The sequence below is a fragment of the Bufo gargarizans genome, chromosome 2 (assembly GCF_014858855.1).
Source record: "Bufo gargarizans isolate SCDJY-AF-19 chromosome 2, ASM1485885v1, whole genome shotgun sequence".
Taxonomy (NCBI): domain Eukaryota; kingdom Metazoa; phylum Chordata; class Amphibia; order Anura; family Bufonidae; genus Bufo; species Bufo gargarizans.
This window is the reverse complement of record NC_058081.1, coordinates 65,708,984-65,725,779: the sequence shown is the minus strand read 5'-3', so window position 1 is coordinate 65,725,779 and position 16,796 is coordinate 65,708,984. Positions and strand designations below refer to the sequence as shown.

General features: G+C 46.4%; 1 protein-coding gene across 4 annotated transcripts in view; it reads right to left on the bottom strand.

The window, feature by feature from the left end:
- LOC122927340 (C-type lectin domain family 4 member G-like) overlaps positions 1–16,796 on the bottom strand; it is a 50,715-nt gene that overhangs the window by 20,152 nt on the left and 13,767 nt on the right. For all 4 annotated transcript variants that reach the window (XM_044279090.1, XM_044279092.1, XM_044279091.1 and 1 more), the window contains 2 exons: positions 16,003–16,047; positions 2,022–2,072 (listed from right to left, as the gene is read on the bottom strand). In XM_044279090.1, the coding sequence (XP_044135025.1) occupies positions 2,022–2,072; positions 16,003–16,047 (96 nt within the window). The remainder of the gene's footprint in view (positions 1–2,021; positions 2,073–16,002; positions 16,048–16,796) is intronic.

Sequence of the window (16,796 nt, the reverse complement as noted above, 5' to 3'; positions counted from 1 at the left end):
CACCATTATTATGTAAAAAAGAACTGCAGAAGAGAAGAATGAGGTGAAGAAAGGGAAAGTGAAGAAAGAAGGTGAATGAACAAGTTTTGAGGAGAAAGTTAATGAAGAGGAGGTAAAGGTAAATTAATATAGTGAGAGGAATAAGGTGAAGAGATTAATGAGAACAAGGTGAAGAAGAAGGCGAAATTGAAGGAGAAGAAGAACAAGAAGGTAAATAAAAGGGTATAGACATTGGAGATGAGCAAATTAATCTAAATGAATTTTGAATTTTGCAAAAAATTTGTGAAAACGGTGCCAGCGTCATTCTACTGTGAAAAGTAGTGAGGAAAACAGTTTTCACTTAGCGTTGTGGGTTTCATACAGTCACATTACAAATACCTGCAGCAACCTTTAATTCTTTCCATAAATGGACAGCCAGATAGCCTTTCTGTGTGAAAACCTAAAGTTTCTACAGTTAATGGTATTATTAACAGCACCTACAGTGTCAATAGCATACATGTCAAGCATTTGTCGCATTTTTTTTTTTCTAAAAAAACAGTGTCAGTTTATCTACTGTTTGTAACTGGGCAATTTAGTGCATTTCAATGCATCAATATACCTGTTTCAGTTAAAACATTGCATTACTTCAAGATATTGTGTCGTTTCAGTGAATGCGTTGTACTGCACAAACTGCAGTAGTATCCTGTGTTAATAAATGCATTGTAGTACTTCGAGATACTGTGCATTTTACTGCAATAACTGCTTAGTATCCTGTACCTGTTCTAGTGAACCTGTTGTAAATAAGCTGTTTGGTAAAACCGTCAACCATGTATATATATGTCAGTGTCACTCTGATATTATTTGCTATTGCTGTGATTGCATTAAAATGCGATGAAAGGGGGGGGGGGGGAGAGATCAAAAATTTAAAGAAAAAAAAGAAAAACAAGATACAAAAAATATAATTCCTAGGAGACATCAGAGTGGTAATTGCAGCTTTTTTAATCCAGGTAGAATTGAATCGGACAAGAATTGAAAAATTTAATGAATCAGACTGTCACGGCTGAGGATGGGGAAATCCTCAGCCGTGCGATGCCAGAAGATGTTAATGGCTGCTCGGCCAGGACGACAGAATTAGGGAGCAGGTCACCTCCTAATGCATCCCTAATCCGACCCTAACTCCTAGCTGCATGAGCCGACCTTGAAGGTAGGAGGGCCCATGCTCAGGAACCTCGGATCCCTACTCACCCTCCGCCGATCCCTGAACTAGGAGCAGGGTAAGACGACCTGTTCCTTCTGGACACGGAGGAACAGGAGTCTCACTGGCCAAGCTGCAGGGAAAAGGGGAACACAAACAGTCCTATGGATATGGCAGGAGGCTGAAAAGCACTTCCACACCTACCTGCCACAGACACACAGACTGGATCCCGTGCAATACAGCAAGTGTCCAAACAGCTCAGGCTGCTCTACTGCGACAATACAAAATAACTTGCCCGCGGCAACCACAAGTGAGGCAGCACACTAGCGGCCCTCACCTGTGGTTGAACACCTAAATACAAACCGCAGGCAACAGCGTGCGGTTCAAGAGTCACGACCATGACCATGGCCGTGACACTGACAGGGATTTCAAGAAGATCGCTTGTCTCTAAAAGGTAAATAAGGAGAAGAAAATGGAGGTGGTGGAGGAGGAGAAAAGAAACAGAAGGTGGAGACAGGGGAAATATGAAGGAGATAAAGTAGAAGGAAGTGAAGAAAAGAGTAAAAAAGGAGATGAAGGTGGAGGAGAAGAAAAGAGAAGAGGAGGAGAAGAAGGCAAAAGAAGAACAAAGTAGGAGCTGAAAGAGAAATAGGGAAACTTTAAAAGAGAAGGTGAGTAGGGGAACGATACAAAGAAAAGGTTAAGACTAGAACAAAGAAGGACAATGAGAGATAAAGAAGGAAGAAGAAAATCCTTCAGTAATAATGAGACATCTCTGGCAGATCTGGTTAATATTGGAAATACCAGTGTCTTTCACATCGACTCCCAATTACTAGGTCACTATTACCTTCTATATCTGAAAATGCTGCATTGACTGCTCCGGAGGAAAAATCAAGACCTTAAAATAGAGAAAAATAACATCAAATAGAATACTTACATTTTTATGTTTTATCAGTTTAAATATGTGAGCTGTCATTTACTCACTTGGATCTACAGTATTTTATTGGTACAACCTACTTAACCATCTATTAGATGGAAAAATGCGTGACAACTAGAGTTGAGCGAACACCTGGATGTTCGGGTTCGAGAAGTTCGGCCGAACATCCCGGAAATGTTCGGGTTCGGGATCCGAACCCGATCCGAACTTCGTCCCGAACCCGAACCCCATTGAAGTCAATGGGGACCCGAACTTTTCGGCACTAAAAAGGCTGTAAAACAGCCCAGGAAAGAGCTAGAGGGCTGCAAAAGGCAGCAACATGTAGGTAAATCCCCTGCAAACAAATGTGGATAGGGAAATGAATTAAAATAAAAATTAAATAAATAAAAATTAACCAAAATCAATTGGAGAGAGGTTCCATAGCAGAGAATCTGGCTTCCCGTCACCCACCACTGGAACAGTCCATTCTCAGATATTTAGGCCCCGGCACCCAGGCAGAGGAGAGAGGTCCCGTAACAGAGAATCTGTCTTCATGTCAGCAGAGAATTAGTCTGCATGTCATAGCAGAGAATGAGGCTTCACGTCAGCCACCACTGCAACAGTCCATTGGCATATATTTAGGCCCAGCACCCAGGCAGAGGAGGGAGGTCCCGTAACAGAGAATCTGTCTTCATGTCAGCAGAGAATTAGTCTGCATGTCATAGCAGAGAATGAGGCTTCACGTCAGCCACCACTGCAACAGTCCATTGGCATATATTTAGGCCCAGCACACACACAGGCAGAGGAGAGAGGTCCCGTAACAGAGAATCTGGCTTCATGTCAGCAGAGAATCAGTCTGCATGTCATAGCAGAGAATGAGGCTTCACGTCAGCCACCACTGCAACAGTCCATTGGCATATATTTAGGCCCAGCACACACACAGGCAGAGGAGAGAGGTCCCGTAACAGAGAATCTGGCTTCATGTCAGCAGAGAATCAGTCTGCATGTCATAGCAGAGAATGAGGCTTCACGTCAGCCACCACTGCAACAGTCCATTGGCATATATTTAGGCCCAGCACCCAGGCAGAGGAGGGAGGTCCCGTAACAGAGAATCTGTCTTCATGTCAGCAGAGAATTAGTCTGCATGTCATAGCAGAGAATGAGGCTTCACGTCAGCCACCACTGCAACAGTCCATTGGCATATATTTAGGCCCAGCACACACACAGGCAGAGGAGAGAGGTCCCGTAACAGAGAATCTGGCTTCATGTCAGCAGAGAATCAGTCTGCATGTCATAGCAGAGAATGAGGCTTCACGTCACCCACCACTGCAACAGTCCATTGGCATATATTTAGGCCTAGCACACAGGCAGAGCAGAGAGGTCCCGTAACAGACAATCTGGCTTCATGTCAGCAGAGAATCAGTCTGCATGTCATAGCAGAGAATGAGGCTTCACGTCACCCACCACTGCAACAGTCCATTGGCATATATTTAGGCCTAGCACACAGGCAGAGCAGAGAGGTCCCGTAACAGACAATCTGGCTTCATGACAGCAGAGAATTAGTCTGCATGTCATAGCAGAGAATGAGGCTTCACGTCAGCCACCACTGCAACAGTCCATTGGCATATATTTAGGCCCAGCACACACACAGGCAGAGGAGAGAGGTCCCGTAACAGAGAATCTGGCTTCATGTCAGCAGAGAATCAGTCTGCATGTCATAGCAGAGAATGAGGCTTCACGTCAGCCACCACTGCAACAGTCCATTGGCATATATTTAGGCCCAGCACACACACAGGCAGAGGAGAGAGGTCCCGTAACAGAGAATCTGGCTTCATGTCAGCAGAGAATCAGTCTGCATGTCATAGCAGAGAATGAGGCTTCACGTCAGCCACCACTGCAACAGTCCATTGGCATATATTTAGGCCCAGCACCCAGGCAGAGGAGGGAGGTCCCGTAACAGAGAATCTGTCTTCATGTCAGCAGAGAATTAGTCTGCATGTCATAGCAGAGAATGAGGCTTCACGTCAGCCACCACTGCAACAGTCCATTGGCATATATTTAGGCCCAGCACACACACAGGCAGAGGAGAGAGGTCCCGTAACAGAGAATCTGGCTTCATGTCAGCAGAGAATCAGTCTGCATGTCATAGCAGAGAATGAGGCTTCACGTCACCCACCACTGCAACAGTCCATTGGCATATATTTAGGCCTAGCACACAGGCAGAGCAGAGAGGTCCCGTAACAGACAATCTGGCTTCATGTCAGCAGAGAATCAGTCTGCATGTCATAGCAGAGAATGAGGCTTCACGTCACCCACCACTGCAACAGTCCATTGGCATATATTTAGGCCTAGCACACAGGCAGAGCAGAGAGGTCCCGTAACAGACAATCTGGCTTCATGACAGCAGAGAATCAGTCTGCATGTCATAGCAGAGAATCAGGCTTCACGTCAGCCACCACTGCAACAGTCCATTGTCATAAATTTAGGCCCAGCACCCAGGCAGAGGAGAGAGGTCCCGTAACAGAGAATCTGGCTTCATGTCAGCAGAGAATCAGTCTTCATATCATAGCAGAGAATCAGGCTTCACGTCACCCACCACTGTAAGAGTCAATTTTCATAAATTTAGGCCCAGAACCCAGGCAGAGGAGAAAGGTCCCGTAACAGACAATCTGGCTTCATGTCAGCAGAGAATCAGTCTTCATATCATAGCCTAGAATCAGGCTTCACGTCACCCACCACTGTAAGAGTCAATTTTCATAAATTTAGGCCCAGAACCCAGGCAGAGGAGAAAGGTCCCGTAACAGACAATCTGGCTTCATGTCAGCAGAGAATCAGTCTTCATATCATAGCAGAGAATCAGGCTTCACGTCACCCACCACTGCAACAGTCAATTGTCATAAATTTAGGCCCAGCACCCAGGCAGAGGAGAGAGCTCCCGTAACAGAGGATCTGGCTTCATGTCAGCAGAGAATCAGTCTGCATGTCATAGCAGAGAATGAGGCTTCACGTCACCCACCACTGCAACAGTCCATTGGCATATATTTAGGCCTAGCACACAGGCAGAGCAGAGAGGTCCCGTAACAGACAATCTGGCTTCATGTCAGCAGAGAATCAGTCTGCATGTCATAGCAGAGAATGAGGCTTCACGTCACCCACCACTGCAACAGTCCATTGGCATATATTTAGGCCTAGCACACAGGCAGAGCAGAGAGGTCCCGTAACAGACAATCTGGCTTCATGACAGCAGAGAATCAGTCTGCATGTCATAGCAGAGAATGAGGCTTCACGTCACCCACCACTGCAACAGTCCATTGGCATATATTTAGGCCTAGCACACAGGCAGAGCAGAGAGGTCCCGTAACAGACAATCTGGCTTCATGTCAGCAGAGAATCAGTCTGCATGTCATAGCAGAGAATGAGGCTTCACGTCACCCACCACTGCAACAGTCCATTGGCATATATTTAGGCCTAGCACACAGGCAGAGCAGAGAGGTCCCGTAACAGACAATCTGGCTTCATGACAGCAGAGAATCAGTCTGCATGTCATAGCAGAGAATGAGGCTTCACGTCACCCACCACTGCAACAGTCCATTGGCATATATTTAGGCCTAGCACACAGGCAGAGCAGAGAGGTCCCGTAACAGACAATCTGGCTTCATGTCAGCAGAGAATCAGTCTGCATGTCATAGCAGAGAATGAGGCTTCACGTCACCCACCACTGCAACAGTCCATTGGCATATATTTAGGCCTAGCACACAGGCAGAGCAGAGAGGTCCCGTAACAGACGATCTGGCTTCATGTCAGCAGAGAATCAGTCTGCATGTCATAGCAGAGAATCAGGCTTCACGTCAGCCACCACTGCAACAGTCCATGGTCATAAATTTAGGCCCAGCACCCAGGCAGAGGAGAGAGGTCCCGTAACAGACAATCTGGCTTCATGTCAGCAGAGAATTAGTCTGCATGTCATAGCAGAGAATCAGGCTTCATGTCAGCCACCACTGCAACAGTCCATTGGCATATATTTAGGCCTAGCACACAGGCAGAGGAGAGGTTCATTCAACTTTGGGTAGCATCGCAATATAATGGTAAAATGAAAATAAAAATAGGATTGAATGAGGAAGTGCCCTGGAGTCCAATAATATATGGTTATGGGGAGGTAGTTAATGTCTAATCTGGACAAGGGACGGACAGGTCCTGTGGGATCCATGCCTGGTTCATTTTTATGAACGTCAGCTTGTCCACATTGGCTGTAGACAGGCGGCTGCGTTTGTCTGTAATGACGCCCCCTGCCGTGCTGAATACACGTTCAGACAAAACGCTGGCTGCCGGGCAGGCCAGCACCTCCAAGGCATAAAAGGCTAGCTCTGGCCACGTGGACAATTTAGAGACCCAGAAGTTGAATGGGGCCGAACCATCAGTCAGTACGTGGAGGGGTGTGCACACGTACTGTTCCACCATGTTAGTGAAATGTTGCCTCCTGCTAACACGTTGCGTATCAGGTGGTGGTGCAGTTAGCTGTGGCGTGTTGACAAAAGTTTTCCACATCTCTGCCATGCTAACCCTGCCCTCAGAGGAGCTGGCCGTGACACAGCTGCCTTGGCGACCTCTTGCTCCTCCTCTGCCTTGGCCTTGGGCTTCCACTTGTTCCCCTGTGACATTTGGGAATGCTCTCAGTAGCGCGTCTACCAACGTGCGCTTGTACTCGCGCATCTTCCTATCACGCTCCAGTGCAGGAAGTAAGGTGGGCACATTGTCTTTGTAGCGTGGATCCAGCAGGGTGGCAACCCAGTAGTCCGCACAGGTTAAAATGTGGGCAACTCTGCTGTCGTTGCGCAGGCACTGCAGCATGTAGTCGCTCATGTGTGCCAGGCTGCCCAGGGGTAAGGACAAGCTGTCCTCTGTGGGAGGCGTATCGTCATCGTCCTGCCTTTCCCCCCAGCCACGCACCAGTGATGGACCCGAGCTGCGTTGGGTGCCACCCCGCTGTGACCATGCTTCATCCTCATCCTCCTCCACCTCCTCCTCATCCTCGTCCTCCTCGTCCTCCAGTAGTGGGCCCTGGCTGGCCACATTTGTACCTGGCCTCTGCTGTTGCAAAAAACCTCCCTCTGAGTCACTTCGAAGAGACTGGCCTGAAAGTGCTAAAAATGACCCCTCTTCCTCATCCTCCTCCTCCTCCTCCTGGGCCACCTCCTGTTCCATCATCGCCCTAAGTGTTTTCTCAAGGAGACATAGAAGTGGTATTGTAACGCTGATAACGGTGTCATCGCCACTGGCCATGTTGGTGGAGTACTCGAAACAGCGCAACAGGGCACACAGGTCTCGCATGGAGGCCCAGTCATTGGTGGTGAAGTGGTGCTGTTCTGTAGTGCGACTGACCCGTGCGTGCTGCAGCTGAAACTCCACTATGGCCTGCTGCTGCTCGCACAGTCTGTCCAGCATGTGCAAGGTGGAGTTCCACCTGGTGGGCACGTCGCATATGAGGCGGTGAGCGGGAAGGCCGAAGTTACGCTGTAGCGCAGACAGGCGAGCAGCGGCAGGATGTGAACGCCGGAAGCGCGAACAGACGGCCCGCACTTTATGCAGCAGCTCTGACATGTCGGGGTAGTTGTGAATGAACTTCTGCACCACCAAATTCAGCACATGCGCCAAGCAAGGGATGTGCGTCAAATTGGCTAGTCCCAGAGCTGCAACGAGATTTCGCCCATTATCACACACCACCAGGCCGGGCTTGAGGCTCACCGGCAGCAACCACTCGTCGGTCTGTTGTTCAATACCCCGCCACAACTCCTGTGCGGTGTGGGGCCTGTCCCCCAAACATATGAGTTTCAGAATGGCCTGCTGACGTTTACCCCGGGCTGTGCTGAAGTTGGTGGTGAAGGTGTGTGGCTGACTGGATGAGCAGGTGGAAGAAGAGGAGGAGGAAGCCGAGAAGGAGGAGGTGGCAACAGGAGGCAAAGAATGTTGCCCTGCGATCCTTGGCGGCGGCAGGACGTGCGCCAAACAGCTCTCCGCCTGGGGCCCAGCTGCCACTACATTTACCCAGTGTGCAGTTAGGGAGATATAGCGTCCCTGGCCGTGCTTACTGGTCCACGTATCTGTGGTTAGGTGGACCTTGCTACAGATGGCGTTGCGCAGTGCACACTTGATTTTATGGGATACTTGGTTGTGCAGGGAAGGCACGGCTCTCTTGGAGAAGTAGTGCCGGCTGGGAACAACATACTGTGGGACAGCAAGCGACATGAGCTGTTTGAAGCTGTCTGTGTCCACCAGCCTAAATGACAGCATTTCATAGGCCAGTAGTTTAGAAATGCTGGCATTCAGGGCCAGGGATCGAGGGTGGCTAGGTGGGAATTTACGCTTTCTATCAAATGTTTGTGAGATGGAGAGCTGAACGCTGGCGTGTGACATGGTTGAGACGCTTGGTGACGGAGGTGGTGGTGGTGGTGTTGGTGGTACATCCCCTGTTTGCTGGGCGGCAGGTGCCAACGTTCCTCCAGAGGCGGAGGAAGAGGCCGAGGCGGCAGCAGCAGAATAGGCCGAGGCGGCAGCAGCAGAAGAGGTAGCAGGGGGAGCCTGAGTGACTTCCTTGGTTTTAAGGTGTTTACTCCACTGCAGTTCATGCTTTGCATGCAGGTGCCTGGTCATGCAGGTTGTGCTCAGGTTCAGAACGTTAATGCCTCGCTTCAGGCTCTGATGGCACAGCGTGCAAACCACTCGGGTCTTGTCGTCAGCACATTGTTTGAAGAAGTGCCATGCCAGGGAACTCCTTGAAGCTGCCTTTGGGGTGCTCGGTCCCAGATGGCGGCGGTCAGTAGCAGGCGGAGTCTCTTGGCGGCGGGTGTTCTGCTTTTGCCCACTGCTCCCTCTTTTGCTACGCTGTTGGCTCGGTCTCACCACTGCCTCTTCCTCCGAACTGTGAAAGTCAGTGGCACGACCTTCATTCCATGTGGGGTCTAGGACCTCATCGTCCCCTGCATCGTCTTCCACCCAGTCTTGATCCCTGACCTCCTGTTCAGTCTGCACACTGCAGAAAGACGCAGCAGTTGGCACCTGTGTTTCGTCATCATCAGAGACATGCTGAGGTGGTATTCCCATGTCCTCATCATCAGGAAACATAAGTGGTTGTGCGTCAGTGCATTCTATGTCTTTCACCGCTGGGGAAGGGCTAGGTGGATGCCCTTGGGAAACCCTGCCAGCGGAGTCTTCAAACAGCATAAGAGACTGCTGCATAACTTGAGGCTGAGACAGTTTCCCTGGTATGCATGGGGGTGATGTGACAGACTGATGGGGTTGGTTTTCAGGCGCCATCTGTGCGCTTTCTGCAGAAGACTGGGTGGGAGATAATGTGAACGTGCTGGATCCACTGTCGGCCACCCAATTGACTAATGCCTGTACCTGCTCAGGCCTTACCATCCTTAGAACGGCATTGGGCCCCACCATATATCGCTGTAAATTCTGGCGGCTACTGGGACCTGAGGTAGTTGGTACACTAGGACGTGTGGATGTGGCAGAACGGCCACGTCCTCTCCCAGCACCAGAGGGTCCACTAACACCACCACGACCATGTCCACGTCCGCGTCCCTTACTAGATGTTTTTCTCATTGTTATGGTTCACCACAACAACAAATATATTATTTGGCCCAATGTATTGTATTCAAATTCAGCGGGATATAAATTTGAGGCCTAGTATTTAGGCGCTGGGTGACCGGTATGGATTTAGTGACAGAATTAGACTTGGAAATGCACAGAAGCGTGTGTGTGAAGTTATTCTGAATGACCCTATGTGCACCTTCAATATTATATACCCTTTTAGGGATAGATTTCAAATAGCTCTGATATAGCAGAAACCACTAAATTATGAAATTGCTAAATTGGGAATTGTACTTCAACCCAGAACAAAAAATGTGCTTTGACGGACACTAAATATCTTGCCCAGCAACAACAGTACAGCGGTGGGTAACGAGAGATTTAGAGGGATTTAAATTTGAGGCCTAGTATTTAGGCGCTGGGTCACCGGTATGGATTTAGTGACAGAATTAGACTTGGAAATGCACAGAAGCGTGTGTGTGAAGTTATTCTGAATGACCCTATGTGCACCTTCAATATTATATACCCTTTTAGGGATAGATTTCAAATAGCTCTGATATAGCAGAAACCACTAAATTATGAAATTGCTAAATTGGGAATTGTACTTCAACCCAGAACAAAAAATGTGCTTTGACGGACACTAAATATCTTGCCCAGCAACAACAGTACAGCGGTGGGTAACGAGAGATTTAGAGGGATTTAAATTTGAGGCCTAGTATTTAGGCGCTGGGTGACAGGTATGGGTTTAGTGACAGAATTAGACTTGAAAATACACAGTAGCGGGTGTGTGTGAAGTTATTCTGAATGACCCAATGTGCACCTTCAATATTATATACCCTTTTTGGGATAGATTTCAAATAGCTCTGATATAGCAGGAACCACTAAATTATGAAATTGCTAAATTGGGAATTGTACTTCAACCCAGAACAAAAAATGTGCTTTGACGGACACTAAATATCTTGCCCAGCAACAACAGTACAGCGGTGGGTAACGAGAGATTTAGAGGGATTTAAATTTGAGGCCTAGTATTTAGGCGCTGGGTCACCGGTATGGATTTAGTGACAGAATTAGACTTGGAAATGCACAGAAGCGTGTGTGTGAAGTTATTCTGAATGACCCTATGTGCACCTTCAATATTATATACCCTTTTAGGGATAGATTTCAAATAGCTCTGATATAGCAGAAACCACTAAATTATGAAATTGCTAAATTGGGAATTGTACTTCAACCCAGAACAAAAAATGTGCTTTGACGGACACTAAATATCTTGCCCAGCAACAACAGTACAGTGGTGGGTAACGAGAGATTTAGAGGGATTTAAATTTGAGGCCTAGTATTTAGGCGCTGGGTCACCGGTATGGATTTAGTGACAGAATTAGACTTGGAAATGCACAGAAGCGTGTGTGTGAAGTTATTCTGAATGACCCTATGTGCACCTTCAATATTATATACCCTTTTAGGGATAGATTTCAAATAGCTCTGATATAGCAGAAACCACTAAATTATGAAATTGCTAAATTGGGAATTGTACTTCAACCCAGAACAAAAAATGTGCTTTGACGGACACTAAATATCTTGCCCAGCAACAACAGTACACCGGTGGGTAACGAGAGATTTAGAGGGAATTAAATTTGAGGCCTAGTATTTAGGCGCTGGGTCACCGGTATGGATTTAGTGACAGAATTAGACTTGGAAATACACAGTAGCGGGTGTGTGTGAAGTTATTCTGAATGACCCTATGTGCACCTTCAATATTATATACCCTTTTAGGGATAGATTTCAAATAGCTCTGATATAGCAGAAACCACTAAATTATGAAATTGCTAAATTGGGAATTGTACTTCAACCCAGAACAAAAAATGTGCTTTGACGGACACTAAATATCTTGCCCAGCAACAACAGTACAGCGGTGGGTAACGAGAGATTTAGAGGGAATTAAATTTGAGGCCTAGTATTTAGGCGCTGGGTCACCGGTATGGATTTAGTGACAGAATTAGACTTGGAAATGCACAGAAGCGTGTGTGTGAAGTTATTCTGAATGACCCTATGTGCACCTTCAATATTATATACCCTTTTTGGGATAGATTTCAAATAGCTCTGATATAGCAGGAACCACTAAATTATGAAATTGCTAAATTGGGAATTGTACTTCAACCCAGAACAAAAAATGTGCTTTGACGGGCACTAAATAACTTTCCCAGCTACAACAGGACAACGGTAACGAGAGATTTAGAGGGATTTAAATTTGAGGCCTAGTATTTAGGCGCTGGGTGACAGGTATGGGTTTAGTGACAGAATTAGACTTGGAAATACACAGTAGCGGGTGTGTGTGAAGTTATTCTGAATGACCCTATGTGCACCTTCAATATTATATACCCTTTTTGGGATAGATTTCAAATAGCTCTGATATAGCAGAAACCACTAAATTATGAAATTGCTAAATTGGGAATTGTACTTCAACCCAGAACAAAAAATGTGCTTTGACGGACACTAAATATCTTGCCCAGCAACAACAGTACAGCGGTGGGTAACGAGAGATTTAGAGGGAATTAAATTTGAGGCCTAGTATTTAGGCGCTGGGTCACCGGTATGGATTTAGTGACAGAATTAGACTTGGAAATACACAGTAGCGGGTGTGTGTGAAGTTACTCTGAATGACCCTATGTGCACCTTCAATATTATATACCCTTTTTGGGATAGATTTCAAAGAGCTCTGATATAGCAGGAACCACTAAATTATGAAATTGCTAAATTGGGAATTGTATTTCAACCCAGAACAAGAAATGTGCTTGAACGGACACTAAATAACTCGCCCAGCTACAGCACTAGGGACAGATTTAGCTGGATATAAATTTGAGGCCTAGTATTTAGGCGCTGGGTGACCGGTATGGATTTAGTGACAGAATTAGACTGGGATATGGCCAAAAAATGAACAGACTATTGCTGGTTAAATGCACTTGGTGTGACAGCTTCACCCTGATGTAGGCTTTAGCCAAAAAACAACCACACCATTGAGGGTTAAATGCACTTGGTGACAGGCGCAGCTTGCCCCTGATTTTGTATATGGCCAAAAAATGAACAGACTATTGCTGGTTAAATGCACTTGGTGTGACAGCTTCACCCTGATGTAGGCTTTAGCCAAAAAACAACCACACCATTGAGGGTTAAATGCACTTGGTGACAGGCGCAGCTTGCCCCTGATTTTGTATATGGCCAAAAAATGAACAGACTATTGCTGGTTAAATGCACTTGGTGTGACAGCTTCACCCTGATGTAGGCTTTAGCCAAAAAACAACCACACCATTGAGGGTTAAATGCACTTGGTGACAGGCGCAGCTTGCCCCTGATTTTGTATATGGCCAAAAAATGAACAGACTATTGCTGGTTAAATGCACTTGGTGTGACAGCTTCACCCTGATGTAGGCTTTAGCCAAAAAACAACCACACCATTGAGGGTTAAATGCACTTGGTCGCAGCTTGTGCTGGCGCACCACAAGACACAAAATGGCCGCCGATCACCCCAGAAAAATGAGACTGACAAACGGTCTGTGCAGCCTAAAAACAGTGAGCAATTGAGGATCAGCAGCTCAATGATCCACAGCTGCAGATCGATCAGTTAATCAAGTCCTTTGGAGGAGTTAATCTGCCTAATCTCGCCCTACTGTCGCAGCCGCAACCTCTCCCTACGCTAATCAGAGCAGAGTGACGGGCGGCGCTATGTGACTCCAGCTTAAATAGAGGCTGGGTCACATGGTGCTCTGGCCAATCACAGCCATGCCAATAGTAGGCATGGCTGTGATGGCCTCTTGGGGCAAGTAGTATGACGCTTGTTGATTGGCTGCTTTGCAGCCTTTCAAAAAGCGCCAAGAAAGCGTCACAAAAGCGCGAAGAAAGCAACGAACACCGAACCCGAACCCGGACTTTTACGAAAATGTCCGGGTTCGGGTCCGTGTCACGGACACCCCAAAATTCGGTACGAACCCGAACTATACAGTTCGAGTTCGCTCATCCCTAGTGACAACAAATAAAACACCAAAAAGACCATAGGGGACACACGTTAAATATCAGATCTTTATTTAGTAATAAATCCTTACAAACAAATCATAAATCCAAAGTCAATTATTAAAATATAGCAGCAATGCAGGCTAGCCCTGCGACAAGCAGCTCACCACAGGGTGCCCGATCCCCACAAACTACAATGCTCTATGCATAGATGAATGAAAGAGCAATGATAAATGTAGCCCCCAAGGTTACTCCAACAAACATATCAACTGCCATATATAGAATTGTCCACCATAGGGCTCAATCAAGGTCACCTACTGTGGAGACACAAATAACTAACGGCTAAGGAGAGGAGAAATGTTAGAATACCTTGGTAGTCAGCCAGTAAAGAGATCAGACCTCTGGTCAGCAGGGAGCGCACCCCGACGCACGTTTCGCTCCGTTTTCTCAAGGGTATAAGTATATTATTGGTGCATCATAATTAGAAAAAAGTTATATGTAGTCAGTGTACCTGGCTTTTTACTTATTATAAAACACTATATAAAACGATCCCCTTACTGCTCCCATTGATGGCCTAAGGAGTATGTTGTCTGTGCGGCTGCATATGGCACCTGCTGGCCTGGCTGAAGTGGACACAGCAGATGGCCATGTACTGTACCTGAGGCTTTTAACCCCTTAAAGGGATTATGCCATGATTGATGTAAAGAACACCTCAGTGAGGTGGACAAGAAATTAGGAAAAGAACAAACAGTAGGTGACAATATACAGATACATTTTATTGAAAAGCTCTGTGGCTATACTAAATTTGCAATTACAAAGGTAAAGGCTGTGCCACCAAAAAAAAAATGTATATTTATTTGTGGCACAACCCCGCTATTTTAAGCCTTTGGTACCAAATATATATATATTTATTTTCTTCAATGCACTCTAGAAGCTTATAACCTTTTTATGTTTTTGTTGTCGTTGACGTATGAAGGCTTGTATTTTATGGGGGGGGGGGGGGGTTCCCTCCAAATGTTTTTTCTTGACCTTAATTTGACTTTTTTTCTTGTTCCCTATAGGGGACTAAAAGCAGTTTTTCATACATAATGCTTTAGGGGAACTTATAGAGGTTGGCCTACCTTGGGCATTGATGGCATATCATTAGGATGTGTCATCAATATTAGATAGGTGTTGGTCCCACCTCTAGGACCCATACCGATCTCCAGCATAGGACCTCTGATGTGAAAAGAGAGCAGCTGTACATACACATACTCCGCTATGGGATCACCAAAAACAACCGATAGTGCTCGCTCAGCTATTTTTGGAACTCTCCTTCACTTTGTGGGCCCCGTTCTGGAGATAGGAGCGTGGTCCACAGGTGGAGCCTATACCTATCTGACAGTGATGACATAACACCAATGTATTAGATGGCCCAACCCCTTTAAAGGATGGCAAAGGTACTGTAGTCTCCTCCATCTGTCAAATGCTACCTGATTCCAGCTGTTGCAGTGGAATTCCAGCTGCTAATAGCACAGACATGACCATTTACAGAAAGAGCAATGCATCTTGTACATAAGGGAACATTCATCGGTGGGAAGGCATTAATATAAATGTTATAGCATTTTATTTGTATTGACATTGTATTACACCTTCATAAGATTATGTAGGATGTTATCACTTTGAATTACATGTTAGCATTATTTGAGCAATTTATGGTTCTGCGTATACTGTACCTAGGCATCACATGGCGTAGCTTCTTAGTCATTGTACATTATTACTATATGGAAGGATAATTTAGGCACCACACTGTACGGCACAGGCAGTGTAAGGCTACTTTCACACTTGCGTTTTGGGCGGATCCGTCATTGATCTGCAAAAAACACGCTTCAGTTACAATAATACAACCGTCATGAACGGATCTGGTTGTATTATGTCTTCTATAGCCATGAACACCATTGAAAGTCAAGGTTGGACGGATCCGTTTTTCTACTGTGCCAGAGAAAACGGATCCATCCCCTTTAACTCCGCTTCATCAGACGGACGGCAAAATGCTGCAGGCAGCCTCCAGAGCGGAATGGTGACTGAATAGAGGCAAACTGATGCCTTCTGAGCGGATCCTTTTCCATGCAGAATGCATAAGAGCAAAGCTGATCCGTTTTGGACCGCGTGTGAGAGCCCTGATTGGATCTCACAAACGGAAAGCCAAAACGCTAGTGTGAAAGTAGCCTAAGGCGTGATTATGTGTATACTGTATGACTGTACACAATATGGTGCACTTGGTATCATCCAACATAACACTGATTGACAACTCCCATCATCTTCCACAATTTATTCTTACCTATAGGTGGTGGCTGAAAACTTGGGGTTTGTTTTGGAAAAACTTCTACAGGTACAGAAAATGAAAAAAGATTATATGGGTTAACAGAAGACATAACACGCAACCTCAAAAAGATGAAAGGGGTTGTCTGTATTACTAGTTATTTATTTTCTCAAATAAAAATAATTAAAAAAAATTATACTCCCGAACCCCTTTGATTCCAGTGCCACTGCTCCCAGTCACTGCAGCCATGATGTCTACCAGCCATGATGTCTAGTGGTGGACTTTACCAACATGCAAACCAGGAAATGCTTGGTCCCCAGAGATCAGGGGGTCCCTGCTTGCTATAAGCAGTTGACTGGAAAACAATTGACTAAATGGGCGGTCATACCACTTGTGCAGGTGCACAGGGGCCCAGAGGGTTAGAAGGGCCCTTCTACTCTGTAGAGCAGTAGCAGAAGTGCCCGGGTTGCACTGCTAAGCTGACAGTGAGGCTCGGATATCCAATGAGGTGAGAATTTGCAGGCTATTTGGGTGGAGCGTAGCAGAGTTATGAGGTGTTGCTATGGGGGCCCTCAGACATAAATTTGCTAGGGGTTAGAAAAGCCAACTCTGTCCCTGATTATGCCATGTGCTTGTTTATCGCAATTGACCACTGCAGCCAACTACTGGCCTGGGGTCAGTGATTGGCTGCAGTGGCCACATGCCTTATACAGGCACATGACTGCTGCAGTCAGGAAAACAAAGACTAGCTAGGTGGACAGAGTGGCGGCGTTGGAATGAAGGAGGTTCGGGATGGTATTTTTATTTATTTA